The sequence below is a fragment of the Hypanus sabinus genome, chromosome 5, assembly GCF_030144855.1.
Source record: "Hypanus sabinus isolate sHypSab1 chromosome 5, sHypSab1.hap1, whole genome shotgun sequence".
Classification (NCBI taxonomy): Eukaryota; Metazoa; Chordata; class Chondrichthyes; order Myliobatiformes; family Dasyatidae; genus Hypanus; species Hypanus sabinus.
In genome coordinates, this window is record NC_082710.1 from 40731305 (window position 1) to 40746105 (window position 14801).

Sequence of the window (14801 nt, forward strand, 5' to 3'; positions counted from 1 at the left end):
GCAAAATACTCACTTGGAACTTCATCCATATCCTCTACCTCCAAACACATGTCATCACTCAAGGGTTTATCCTTGGAGTGGCCCTATACTCCCCACCTAGTTATCCTCTTATTCTTGATTCAAGCCATATTGCATTGGAATTTGAGCAAAATGACAGCAAATCTGCACATAAATTCACCAGATATGATCTGCATGTAAGTTTCTATCCTGCCTCTTCTCTCTCTTTATGGTTCCAGGGCACCATGTGGCTCCAGCAGTTGATCAATTGCCAATTCTCCATCTCATCTGCAAGGAGATGTCAGCCAGGTGGAAGCAATCCCTCCACCCAGCACTCCCTTCTTGCTCTGCTTTCAACTGATTGCTCCACAATCACTGTCAGATCATTGTGGTTTAGTTGACAGATCTCTTATAAAGGCTGGATCCATGATTTCAGCTATGCCATGTGCACAATTTGCAATATTAACCACCATTAACTACAATATTGGTAAATCAAGTGAAGGGTTGCACACTCAAAGTGAATCTGTCCATTCTCACAAGAAATCTGATGTCCCAGTTGCATTTGTCAGGAATAGGTCCAGTGACCCTATTTAAGTGTGGTCGAATTTCTAGGCCAATACTATTGATGAGTAACATACTAGAATCTTCTCAGACTAAAATAAATGTTCCTTTGCCATATGAGTAATAAGTTACAACATATGGCATACATTCCACGAACCAACAAAATTCAACTTTTTAAAAAAGTATTGTAGATGTTCAACCAATAACTTCCAAATTCCTTTCTGCAGCAATAACACTTAAAAAGGGTGTCAATCTAAAGTTTAATGCAATTTGTAATTTTTGAACATTGCCTGCCTTATTAGTAACTTCATATCAGACTCTATTGAATCGGTTGGCAGCTTGTCGGTGGGTTCATAGGAACCCGTGAACAAGCTGAGGATTGATTTGTCTCAAAGCACTTAGAATTAAAGCAATACAAAATGTGCAGACAATCGAGTTAAACTGAAATTAACTCAAATATTACTTGCCTTTAGGGACAAAGAATATTAATAACAAATGCAATTTGGGCCTAAAACCTGTGTACTGAATCCATGAATTTAAATGGAAAGTGCACAGGGTAGTTAAATCTAATTTTAAAAATTTGAGACATGAGATGACTGAGAAAAAGTTAAGTTTAAAAGGACTGCAACAAAATATTGTCAGGAGTAAAAGGTGCAAGTTCCATTTAAAACAGTAAATGAGCTAGACTAATTAATACTGTAGTATAACATCCTCATGATGCACCTAGAATCAGCATCATCTCCAAACCTGTACTGGTATTCACATGCCAGTAAGTAATCAGAATGCAAGTGTTGCCAAAAGGAATAGATTAACACTCTTCTGCAGGACTACACAACTGCATGCAACTACTAATTATGCTTTGCCAGTGAATGTTGAATTAAGGCAAAGCATCAGCGAATCTTCCAGTGTACAGCCTGAAGCAGGAAACACGATTTGATGAGCTAAACCATACTTACATTTTGTCAACGGAACTCAAAATATACTGGTGTTCAAAAATTATTGGACCTCCAATACGGAATCCACGGGTGGCTCAGAATCATATTAAGCCAGGGTGCCAGGTATTTTTTATTCTCAACCCCTCAACCATATTGTCCACATAATTATTCTTAATGTGTTCAATTACATTTGTTTTTAAATAAATATATTATTTTAAACCTTTACTCATTCTAATACTCCTGATTTAGTAACATTAGAGACATGGAGGACTACAGCAAAGGAACAGGCCCTTTAGCCCACCTAGTTCATGCCCAACTATTATTCTGCTCATCAATTAACCTGCACTGGACCATAGTCCTCAATACCCCTCCCATCCAATGACACATCCAAATGTGAACCCCATTCCACCATTTCTGGGTCAAGGCATTCCACATCTAACCACCCTCGGAGTAAAGAAGTCTCCCTCAGATTTCTCTTAAACTTTCCACCTTTCATCCTTAACCCATGACCTCTTGTTCTAAGCTCACCCAACCTCAGTTAAAAAAATCCTGCTTGCATTTACCCTATCTTTAATTTTATTTACCTCCATCAAATCTCCCCTCATTCTCCATATGCTCCAGGAAATAAAATCCTAACCTACTCAACCTTTCCCTATAACTCAGGTCTTCAAGTGAATTTTCTCTGTACTCTTTCAATCTTATTGATACCTTTCCAATAGGTGACCATTATTTTAAACTACTTAAGCTCTTTTAAATGACACTGATCATTACAAGACATTAAGAAACAATTGGAGAGCATAAGCTGTCAAAAGTCTTTAGAGATATCCTGTAGTGGACCCTCAAGTCTACCACCTAAGTACCAGTCAGCACACATGCACACCTCTGGGGAGAGCAGTGGCAATGTGGTCACAGGTTCAATAGATCCAAATGATCATGGACATTTAGAGTCACCGCAGGAATGACATGGACTATAGATACGAGGTCCAGGACAGATCAAGTGTTATCTGGTGCACCATTTCTCACTCACAATAAAGCCATTGGTACAAGGAGAAGAGAAAAATCCAACTTTCATGGTGCTGCATAGAACACAAATATTTTCTGGATTTCCAATATTTTTACAACGCTTTCAGTTGATGGAACATTTCAATACAAACATGTTTTGTTTGCATTTTCTGAGATGTCAGAATGTGTTCAGCCTTGTCTTCTCTTTATTCCATGAGGCAGGCCTTTTTCCTGTTACAGGGCAGCACAGGAGCACAGCACAATGCTTTCCAGCACCAGCGATCAGGGTTCAATTTCTGCCGTTTGTATGTTCTCCCCATGGCTCAGGTGCTCGGGTTTCTTTCCACATTTCACACATGAAAAGAGTTAGGGCCAGTAACTTGTGGGCATGCTACGTAGGCGCCGGAGGCATGCCACCGGGACATCCCCGTACTGTGTGGTCATTGACACAAGCAACACATTTTGCTGTATGTTTCGGAGTTTATGTGACAAATAAAGCTGATCTAGAAAGAAATCTCCTGAAGTTCGTGAGGTTGCATTCTGCAGTGGTTCCTCCGACTGCGAAACACGTTCGAGGACAAGCTATCCAGGCATTGATTAGGGAGTGTATCACTTACATTAGATCCGCTCTGGGTGTCTGTGAACAGACAATGGACTCTTCACCTGGAATTGTCTGCCCTAGTGATTGGGAGTACATCGGTACATCCACCACTGTCCAAGGTGAACTAGTTTCACCAAGGATCAATACAAGGCAGGTCAGGAAATACAACAAACTATCCCAACAGAGTGCAGTCATCTCACACTGGACCCAGAAAGGAATGTCATCAATCAAACTGGACAAAGCATCGACGAAGAGACTAAATCAGTCCTCGCCAAGGAGTTAAACTTCACTCCGTTCCCCAGAGTTATACATTATCGGGATGACATTGGCAGAGTAGAGCAGGCAATCTGAAACCTATCACCGGTTACCATGGAGGGGGTAAGGACAGCGGTCTACATAGCCCTCAGAAGAGCCGGTTTACAAAAGGAGAGCAACTGGCCCTCCAGGCACTACAGCGAAACCCAACAATCATGATTTTACCAGCGGAGAAAGGAAATGCAACAGTCCTGATGTCCTCGGAGGAACCACAGGAAAGTCCAACTGATTCTGGATGATTGCATGAATTCAATTATCAAGATGACTTCCACTTTACTGAAGAGATACAGACTAACAGCAAATAATTGCAAGACACTTCTGCCTCAGGCACCAGTACCACCAAGACTTTACGGCTTCCCTAAGATACACAAGGATAGATTCTCCGACTTACTACCTCATAAATTATTCAACAACCATGCTGTCTCCCTTTGTTGGAGGCTGCAAGCATCACGTCAGAAATCCGACTGACTTTGTTACAACGATAACCAACATCCGGTTGACCCCGGAGGACATAATGGTCAGTTTTGACATGGTGTCCCTGTGCACGAGAGTTCCCATTAAGGACAGCTTGGTCCTCCTGCAGTCATGGTTTGATAAAGGTACCATTGACCGTTTTGAACACACTCTTACTTCAACGTATTTTCTCTATAAGGGGAACTACTCTGAACGAACAGACAGAGTGGCCTTGGGATCACACTTTGTCACTGGCTGTTGGTAATTTCTACATGGAAGACTTTGAAGAGAGGGCTCTCCTCTTTGAGGAGTTCATTGCCCTTATGCCTCAAATGCTTCTTCAGATATATTAATGACACCTTCATAGTGTGGCCTCATGGACTCCAGGTACTCCAGCAGTTCCACAACCATCTGAACAGCGTACATCCAAATGTTCAATTTACGATGGAGATGGGGAAGAATGGTTGCCTCTCATTTCTGGACATTCTAATACCACGCAAACCAGATAGTAGCCTCAGACATGGTCCCAATTAGAAACCCACTCACACGGACTTATACCTGAACAGTAAGAGCCACCATCACACCTCCTAACATAGAGCAGTTCTTTCCACCTTGATTAACCATGTGAAAACTATTTCGGACCCTGAGAGTCTCCCTGAGGAAATAAGACGATCGCGCACAACGTTCCTACAGAACGGCTACAAGGTGAAGGAAATCAATTGGACCCTTAAAAGGGTTGGCGGAAAAAAACAGAAAACCTAACAAGGAGGAACCCATCACTACTGCCTGTCTTCCCTATATTTCCACAGATTCTGGAAGGATCACCAGGGATCCTGAAGAAATAATGAATTAACACCATCCACAGACCGATAAGGAATCTCAAGTCACAGCTTATGCAGGTCAAAGATAACCTGGGACTCAGGTCAGCTATTATTCACAAGTCCCTGTGAACGCAGAGCAGCATATATCAGCCAGACAGGATGCACGGTGGAAACCCGCATCAAGGAGTACAGGAAGTATATCCATTTGGGTTACCTGGAGACACTGATGGTAGCAAAATACTGCATTCACAATGGCCACAGGATTGACTTAGACAGTACAAAACTACTCTGCCATACCAATGGCTTTAGATAACGGAAGCCATTAAAATACAGTAAAACTAGTGGAAAAGAATTTTAACAAAGATGAAGGTCTTGCTCTAAATTAGAACTGGAATTCAATTATAAGCAAGGTGGGAGAGCGTAAATCTGATTGGATGAGGATGATGGGGGTACAAACACCACTGGACTAAACTTACCAATGCATCATCCCTGAAGAAGATGGCAGAGTTTGTCATCAAAACATTTGGTTATAATTGATACCTATACCCAGGTTGAAGCCTGAGAAGAGTTTATTCATAAAGCTAATCTAAACCTAGATCATCTACTCTGAGTGGATTAGATTACTAGGATCTAATATATAATAGAGTACAGGGTGGAGGTGGGCAATTGCAGAAAAGTTGAAAGGATTTTATTACTTCCCACTGGAAGAATTGAGTACATAGATAGGGAGGTTTTATTTCAACTAAGTAGGGCATTGATGAGCTCACATCTCTTTTGAAATGGTTTCTTTACTAAGGGAAAAATGTTAATGTACGAAAGCAGTTCAAGTGTGGTTTACTAAATGAATACTTAAAAAGGCACTTCTTAGACAGGGAAAATACTCAAAGAAAACATGGTATTATTTTTTCTTTCTTTATACATGCACTGGAATCAGTGAAGGAAAGACATTACCTTTTTCCATGCTTTGTAACCAAAATATTGATACTTTCATCTGTAAGATGGCATCCATTGGCAAGGAGCCTGTAAAGACTACAATTAACATTATTTTTGTATGAATTATCAACACAACCACACTAACACATATAAAAAAAATTATTGCCTAAAAAATGTTAACTCTGTTTCCCTCTCCACAAGTGCCTCATGCTGTACTGAGTTTTCTCAACATTTCTTGTTTTTATTTCAGTTTTTCAACAGTTTGTACTGTTTATTTTATTATCAAACAATGATAGTCTTTTTTCAGCTGAAGCACAGTTATTTTTGTTTTTGTAGCAAAGTAAGTTAGAGTGCTACTACTTTAATCCTTAAAAAAAACAAATATTAGAAAATAATTTTATTTTTAAAGTAAGATCGGAAAAATAAAGGAAGAATAATTTTAAGAGCTGTGCAGTTATTTGAACAAGATATTAGCTCTCCACAGAGACATAATGAACTTATTTTAATAGTTTACAGACTTTGGCATTTCCTTGGGCTTTTCTGCAAATCTTGCACCAGGCACTGTCAAAATAAATAAATTTAACATTAAATATCTCCAGTAATAAATTAATGTGGAGATCTTTTTCAAGAAACTATCAGCCAGATATTTTAGATATTATAAGCCAAACACACTACCATTTTGTGCTTCAACTGCTATAAACAAGGAAAATGGCCAGCTTTGCAAAAATAGTGGACATGAACTAAGTTGAAAACCCATTGGCTTAGAGTGAGGCATTGAATCAAGCAGCACAGAAACAAGCCCTTCAGTCTACTCTGCCTTTATTGATCATCAATTAACTACGTATACCAACTCCATTGAGCAACCCATGGTTCATAGCTTTTTATGTCTTAGCAATTGAAGATACAATGCATTATGCTTATGACACACTGGGACCAGAACATTTTGGCTCAATTAGTGACTGCTCCAATTAGCGAAAGTTTCTTGGATATATTGAAAAAGGTATAAAAAGATAAACTAGCATTTAACTGAGCAACAAACTATGTATTTAAAGGAAATACAGAACAAATTAGAATATGAACAATACTAACACAGTACTATAGAACTTCTGGCCTGAAAAAATCAGAAACCATGACTTGCTTACATCTTGCAATATGGAATCAATCTCAGTTTATGTGAAAAGAAGATGATGGAGATAGCTGGGCCATGTAGTGAGAATGCCAAATGATCAACTAAGGTGGACCCCACAGGGAAGCGAAGTAGGGGCAGGCCCATAGTGACATGGCGAGGATCTGTGGAAGCAGAACTGAAAGAAGTCGGCATGAACTGGGTAATGGCGAGCAGCAGAGCGAAAGACTGGCAGAAATGGAAGACCCTTGTGGAGGCCCCATGTGCCACCTAGGCACTAAGGGTTCAGACAACGAGAAGACTATAGAACTGTATTAGTTGATTATAGTTATTAACAGAGGAATCTCTGCTACATTTTTGATTGACTGTAAATGAACAAAATCAGCACAGGCATTTAGTGGAGAAAAGGGACCTTATCGATAACCGTATCCTCTAACTTTTCATTTTCATTGTAACTTTCAAGATGATTGTTGATATCTTCAAATTCTTTGTCGTTCCTAACTGTTGAAATAGTGAAAGTGTTTCATTTTCACTCCAGGCCATTTCTGGAATCTTGAAACCACTGTGAGTAAAACAGTTCTGAATTGTCTTACTTCTTATTTCTCACCAACTATCAGTAACAAAAATCACTGCTTTTTGAACACAAGCACATGCAGTTGGTGCTATTTAAAAACTGTTCTCTTAGTATGATGTAGTATCTAACTGCCACACAAGTGTACGAATCTAAAGCTTGTTAAAAACTGTTTGGCCACTCTCCTGCCCCAATTAAGCAGCATAGTGCTTCAAATAAATGAAGGGAATCTCGGCTATTTTCTCATTTAGTTTCTGTCTTTAAGAGATGTTCCAAATACGTGACTGCCCTGATTAACTGATGGCCCAATTAACTAGAATCTACTGTACTTCTTAAATGCTATGAGAGTGTCTTCTTCCAATACACACTCAGGCAATGCATTCTGGATTCCAGACAACTTTTTCCCTATAAATCTCTTCCCCTTTACCCTAAAGCTATTTCCTCTAGTTTTTGACACTTCCATTATGAAGAAAAGTTTTCTAGAATCCACCTTTCCTGTGCCCACCTAATTTTGTTCAGCTCGATGAAGTCCCCAGTTAGTTAGCCTCCTCCAATGCAAAAAAAAATAACCACAGCCTATCTAATCACTCTTATTGATTAAAATGCTTCACCCCAGGCAAAATCCTAGAGAATCTCCTCTGAACTCTCTCCAGTGCAACCACATCCTTTCTGCAGTGTGATACCCAGAATGTACAAGGGACTCTGGCTATGATCTAAGCAATGGTTTATAATGCTGTACAATAATCTGCTTGCTCTGAGTTTCTGTATCTTGGCTAATGAATGCTTCATATCCTATATGTTTTCTTCACAACTTATATACTGTACCTGTACTGTCATCTTCAGGGACTTATGGGCAGAAAAAGAGCAAGGTCCCTTTGTTTTTCAATATTCCTGACAGGACAACCTTTATTACTTCTTCTAAAGTGTATCACCTCTTGCTCAACAGGAATGAACTCCTTCGGACCATTGCTTTGCCCATTTTACCAAATGATCAATAGCTTCCTGTTACCTAACACCATCCTCCTTTCTGTTAAGAAAACAACCAATTGCTGTGTCTTCTGCAAGCCTACCAATCATGCGTCCACCATTCATGTCCAAATCATTAATGTTGATGATTAACAGTGAGGATCGCAGCTCTGATTCTTATGGTGTGGGGAGTGGGGGGGATTGAGGTGGAATGAAATTAGGAAGAGCTGATGCAAGGCTAAGTATTTAATATATCTGAAAAAAGTCTTCAGTGAGGGACTTCATAGATGATAACTAATGAAAAACAAGCCTTGTATCCTCTATTAAAGACAGTGTCTTCCATAGACAATGCATGCATTGATGAAAATCACAGTGATGTCCAGTCATATATTACATGCCATTGGATCTGTTGGTGCATGTCCTCGCATCATTATCAGATCCAGGTAGAATTGCCCATTAATGGCTTAAATTCTTCAATCACAGTTTTTTTAGAAATCTGATTATAATCCCAATTACCACACAAGTAATATGTTACCTAACTGAATTTAAATTTTGATTGTTAAGATATTATAATAATAATTATTTCCACCTATGACTAGCAGAGATTGCAAATCACCTAAACAAACTATAAACCACATACCATGAAGATGCCTGAGTGAGTGCTATAATCCCTTCATCAGTAGCTGCTGTCCAACTGACATTCACAGAGGCTAGCTTGTGGCAAATAGCACTGGCATGGAGTAGAATTGAATCCCCTGTCAGCTTAGGTCCAGTGCAGCATGAAACATACAGTTCCTGTGTTCGGAAATATTGTTTTTACAATTGTATCAAAATCAACATATCAGTCAAAACCTTCATTGTTGAAAGTATACCTTTGCATAGATTTACTTACATTAGGCATACATTGTTTTGTAAGAGAAAATACAATTACGTAATGTGAAGAGTTCTGATAGTTGAGAGAGGTTATGTTTAACTTGCCTGCCTCAAACTAACTGATGAGAATGAACACAATTTTGGAAGTACATTCTGAGGAGGAATAAAGTAAAATTGCTCACTTTTGCTTTCCTGAATGCTGCATCAGATTTCTAAATGAACAATGCACTCATGCACAATACCTCACTGTTGTTTTTTTATTTTCCTGCTTGCTTTTTGCATTACTTATTTATTTTTCTATACAGTATATTTGTTTTAATTTATAGTTTTTTATTATTGTGTATTGCAATGTATTGGTGCCCGAAACAACATATTTCATGACATTTGCCAATAATATTAAACCTGATTCTAATTCCGATATTTATTATCATCTTTGTAATCATATATTAGCTGAAATTACATACAGCTATGAGAAAAAGGATGCATTAGTGACTCAAGTTCAACAGACACTAGATATAAGTAAAATCTGCATGTAAACAGATATAAAAAAAATTCCAGGAAGTTTATTGACCACATATACTCATATTACTTCTCAAGTTGTCATCCCTACTTTGTTGTAAATAATGGGATTATCTCACTTAAATCTCCACTGACTCTGGTTGAGGATGGCATACAGTCATTCAACTGAGGTTATGAAAGTTGTTGTCTCAAGTTTACTTTACCAATAATTATTAAACACTGAATGTTATGTAGTAATTGTTGTGGTAGTTAATAGGTTATTCTTATGTCACTCAGTTAACCACTTCCACATCTGAGGAGTTCACATACCTGTACAGCAGCGTTGTCAATAAAGATCAGTTGAATATCCTGCATGCTGCCATGCTTGTGCGTGCTCTGCACTACCCCTCATTAACGAACACTACAGTAATAGGTACTCTAAATGTATAGCATATTAAAACATGCTTTCAAACGGAGGGGCAGGTGGAGACACTCAAAGGAGGACACTGGGAGGGCTCATAAATGTGAAGAGCAAAATTCCAAAATTTCCAACTTCCCGATGCAACAAAGGAAAGGAAGATTGTTCACTGTATACGGGAGGAAATTTTCATTAAGTGTTTCATAATCAATACCAATGAAAGAAATGAGACCTTAGAAAAGTTTCCATGTTACATTATCAGAAAAGGTTAAAGATGAGGGAGGCAGCGTCAATGAACTGACAGAACCTTTTCACTTCCTTATACACTCACTTGTGAATCAACATATTTTTCATCATCTAAGATAACTAGATTTTTGTGCTGGTGGTGTAGTTGCATCTGCACATTCCTTCAGGGCAAGAGGTCCAGGGCTCGAAACTATCTGGCTTCCTGCACGAGTCCCACCTGTACTAGGTTGAGCGTCGAGCTAGCAACTTGGCCTCATAAAACAGACAAACGCTAAAGAAATGGCAAAGGTGTTGCCTGATGTGCCAAATGAGGCACAGGAAGATTGCACAGGTGTCTTTAATAATGTACAGTGGTATAGATTTCACTAACAGTGAATCTTAATGCTGGTATTTGCCTAGAAATAAACTTTTTCAAGATCATCTATTTTCCAAGAGGAGATCTCCCTGCCATTTTAACACATTTTTCACTAGTAGTATCTCTTAAGGTACCTGTCAATTCTTAATTTGAACAGGAAGAACTAGTATCTAGAAATAAGAGGAAACTTCTTTTAAGAAGAGTAAATTGCTGGAATAGCCATAGAAAATATCACAACAATCTGGTGCTGTGTAGTTTTAGATGGATCGTTGACATAGAGAATCTGTTAGAGAAATGAGAACACCCAGTTAACAACAATTATAAAGTAATAATCCTTGTATTACTCCCCTACTTAGAGCAATCCCACAGGAATTTCTATTCTATAGATAGCTACATTGTGTTCCATTCAAGAAGTATGCTGATGTAGAATCCTTACTATTGAAAAAGGAGGTGCTACCACCTTCTTAAGGAAATAAGGGTATGGACACTTCTTTTAAATCCCTATTTGATCTCTTAGTGACTTCTTTATTAAAGACGTGAAGGTTTTTTCCCCTACATCTTGTCTTTTGGAAGCTTTCATAAACTGTGATGCCAAGATATGAACACGTTTATCCTGTGTGCAGAATCAGTGTTTTAGAAATGTTCATAAATGAAAAAAACAACTACTTTGTCAACTTTCTAGGCTGTGCGTATTCACCAGATCTCTCTGTTCTTGCGCAAGGGTGTAACATTAAAAACTTTAAATCCATCGGGCATCATCAGATTCTTCCCTTCTTTCAGTAACCTAGGATTCATCCCATTAGACCAGGTGACTTATCCACTTTAAGTCCAGCTTGCCTTTCCAATTCATCAAATTTTTAGACCAACCAGAATTTTAACTGCATCTTGCTACGTTGAGATGCAGAATGATTTAAACGCCATACCCATTGTCTCCACAGATTTCCTTTCTGCTTTATTCACCCTACCCTTTTCCCACTAGTATGGCTGTAGAAATTTTCTGGATTTGTTACTATGTTTCTTTTCTTATCTATCTTTGTCTCTCTTATTTCCTTTTTAACTTAGACTCTTATCAGAATGAAGAGCTGGGAATATGTCATTCACTCTTTTTTCTGCTCTCTTATACTCACTATCTTTTCTATCATCCAGGGAACTTTGGTTTTAATTTTCTTGCACTTCTCCCTCATGTGAATATACCTTGACACACTGCACCATTTACAATTAGTTGATGATAGAATTTGTCTAACTATTGCTATGACTGTAGAAATGTTTCCTACTTTTAGAAGTTGCTTAAGTTGCAGAAGTTCACAAAAACTACGGTCAATGGCAATTTTTCTAAAATTCAGACTTCTGTAAAACTAAGTTTTCCCAAAAATAATTTTATCTGTAGGTTTTTTCCCCCCACAGGTTACAGTATGTTTGGGAGAATGAGCAGAGGCATGGAAGATATAACAGAAATATATAACAAATAACAGGAAGATGGAGATGGGAGAATTGCTATCAGCAAAAAGGCATATTCATCCTGGATGTTCAAAGAGCTATTTTCCCATCTAAATCACAATTTTTCAATGACTGATTGAAATCAGCATAACAAGCTGCATTTATCAGCATTAAATTTCATCTGCCAACCATCTACTTATTCCATCAGCCTTAATAATCCTATAACTTCCTCATATTTGGACGGGTGCAAAACTGCCATTCTATTCTTCAGTCCAAATAAGCCCAGACATTAATTGCCTAGTTCTTTCATCTATCTTTCTCCATTCCTCCTGAATACCTTCACAAGAAGCAGTTCAGTCATAATTATCAGTACTTTACAGCAGGCAGCTATTAGAGGTGTCCTTTTTATAGTAATATGGGAATTTTAAATAACTCGCATTATTTACAATAACCAACCTTTGATCCAGGATACTGTTTTACTGCTTTGAAACAATTAAGGCTTTAAGTTAAGAATATAAACCCTTAAGTTTCTTAGGACCTTGTTGCCCAGGGTTTCCAAAATACACTTACAAAATCTTTATATTTTCTGATGATTGCATTGAATTAGATTCAAGCCAAAACATTTCTTCGTATTCTGAAACAATATTTAAGAGCAGCACACACTCAAGAGTAAATATGCATGAGCCTTATCACAATACACATACTAATGCTTAGTCAAACAAGCGGAAACACACATTTATGCATCCTATAAAACACTCCCTCAATGGAACGCATTCCCTTAGCTGCTTAAGGTTCCTGAAAACATGAACATAGAGTCATAGAAAATTACAGCACTGATACAGGCTCTTCGATCTTTCTAGTCCGTGTTGGATCATTTAAATTACTTAGACCCATTGACCCAGACCATAGCCCTCCATACACCTCCCATCCATGTACCCAACCAAACTTCTTTTAAACTCTGAAATCGAAATCACACTCACCTCTTGCACTGGCAGCTTATTCCACACTCTCACCAATCTGAGTGAAGAAACTTCCCCTCATGTTCCCCCTTAAACATTTCACCTTTCACTCTTAACCCATAACCTCTATCATAGTCACACCCAACCTCAGTGGAAAAAACCTTGTTGCATTTACCCTATCTATACCGCTCTATCAAATCTTCGACGTTCAAAGGAATAAAGTGCTAATCTATATAATCTTTGCTGATAGCTCAGGTCCTCCAGTCCCGGTAACAGCCTTATAAATTTTCTCCGTACTTTCAATCTTATTTACATCTTTCCTGACCAAAACGACACACAATACTCCATATTAAGCATCACCAATGTCTTATACAATTTCAACATAACATCCAAAGTCAATACTTTCAACTATGAAGGCCAATGTGTCAAAAGCTTTCTTATTAAACCTATCTATCTGTGATGCCACTTTCAATAAATTATGGATCTGTGTTCTCAGATCCTCTCCTTCTACCGCACTTCTCAGTGTCTTACCGCTGACTGTGTAAGACGGACCTGGTTGATCCTCCCAAAGTGCAACATCTCACATTTGTCTGCATTAAGTTCCATTTGCCATTCTCAGCCCATTTTTCCAGCTGATCCAGATCTCACTACAAGCTTTGATAGTCTTCCTTGCTGTCCACTACACCCCCAATCTTGCTGCCATCTGCAAATTTGCTAATACAGTTAACCACATTATCATCCAGATCATTGATAGAGATACAAACAACAGATCCAGCACCAATCCCTACAGCACTCCACTAATCACAGGCCTACAGTCAGAGAGGCAACTACCTACTACCACTCTCTAGCTTCTCCTGCAAAGCCAATGCCTAATCCAATTTACTACCTCATCTTGAATGCCAAGTGACTAAACCTTCTTGACCAACCACCCATACGGGACCTTGTCAAATGCCTTGCTGAAGTCCATATAGACAACAGCCTTACTTTCATCAACATTCCTGGTAACTTCCTCAAAATACATTAGAAGATTGGTTAGACACAACCTGCTAATAAACAAAGCTGACTATACCTAATCAGTTCCTGTCTAACTCAATACCCATAAATCTGGTCCTTTAAATGGCTTCCAATAACTTTCCCACTACTGATATCCGGCTCACCAGCCTATAATTGCTTGGTTGATTCTTAGAGCCTTTCTTAAACAGCAAAACAACATTAGCTATCCTCCATTCCTCCAGCACCTCACCTGTTGCTAAGGATGATTTAAATATCTCTGCTGGGGCCCCTGCAATTTCTGCATTTGCCTCCCATAGGGTCTGAGCACCTGGTCAGGACCAGGGGGTTTGTGCACCTTTGCTTCAAGACAGCAGGCACCTCCTCCCCTGTGACCTGTATAGGGTCCATGACCTCGCTGCTACTTTGCCTCACTTCTATAGACTCTGTGTCCATCTCCTGAGTAAATGCAGACACAAAAAAATCCATTTTAGATCTCCCCCATCTCTTTTGGCTCCACACATAGATTACCATTCTAATCTTCCAGAGGAAAAACTTTGTCCCTTGCAATCCTTTTGCTCTTAACATATCGTAGAAGCCGCAAATAATTCTATGAATCCCCTGATTGTCAATGGCCAGAGTACCTTTTCATTCTCTTGATCAAAGAGATACAAGTAGTTAGGTTTTGTCAAGAGATAGATAGGAGAAATTGGCCAGCTGGTGGTGTAGTGCCATCCACACCAG

At 38.8% G+C, this 14801-nt stretch overlaps 1 protein-coding gene across 5 annotated transcripts in view; it reads right to left on the reverse strand.

Moving 5' to 3' along the window:
- LOC132394079 (uncharacterized) overlaps window positions 1-14801 on the reverse strand; it is a 103519-nt gene that overhangs the window by 41102 nt on the left and 47616 nt on the right. For all 5 annotated transcript variants that reach the window (XM_059969789.1, XM_059969786.1, XM_059969787.1 and 2 more), the window contains 2 exons: window positions 8922-9076; window positions 5637-5714 (listed from right to left, as the gene is read on the reverse strand). In XM_059969789.1, the coding sequence (XP_059825772.1) occupies window positions 5637-5714; window positions 8922-9076 (233 nt within the window). The remainder of the gene's footprint in view (window positions 1-5636; window positions 5715-8921; window positions 9077-14801) is intronic.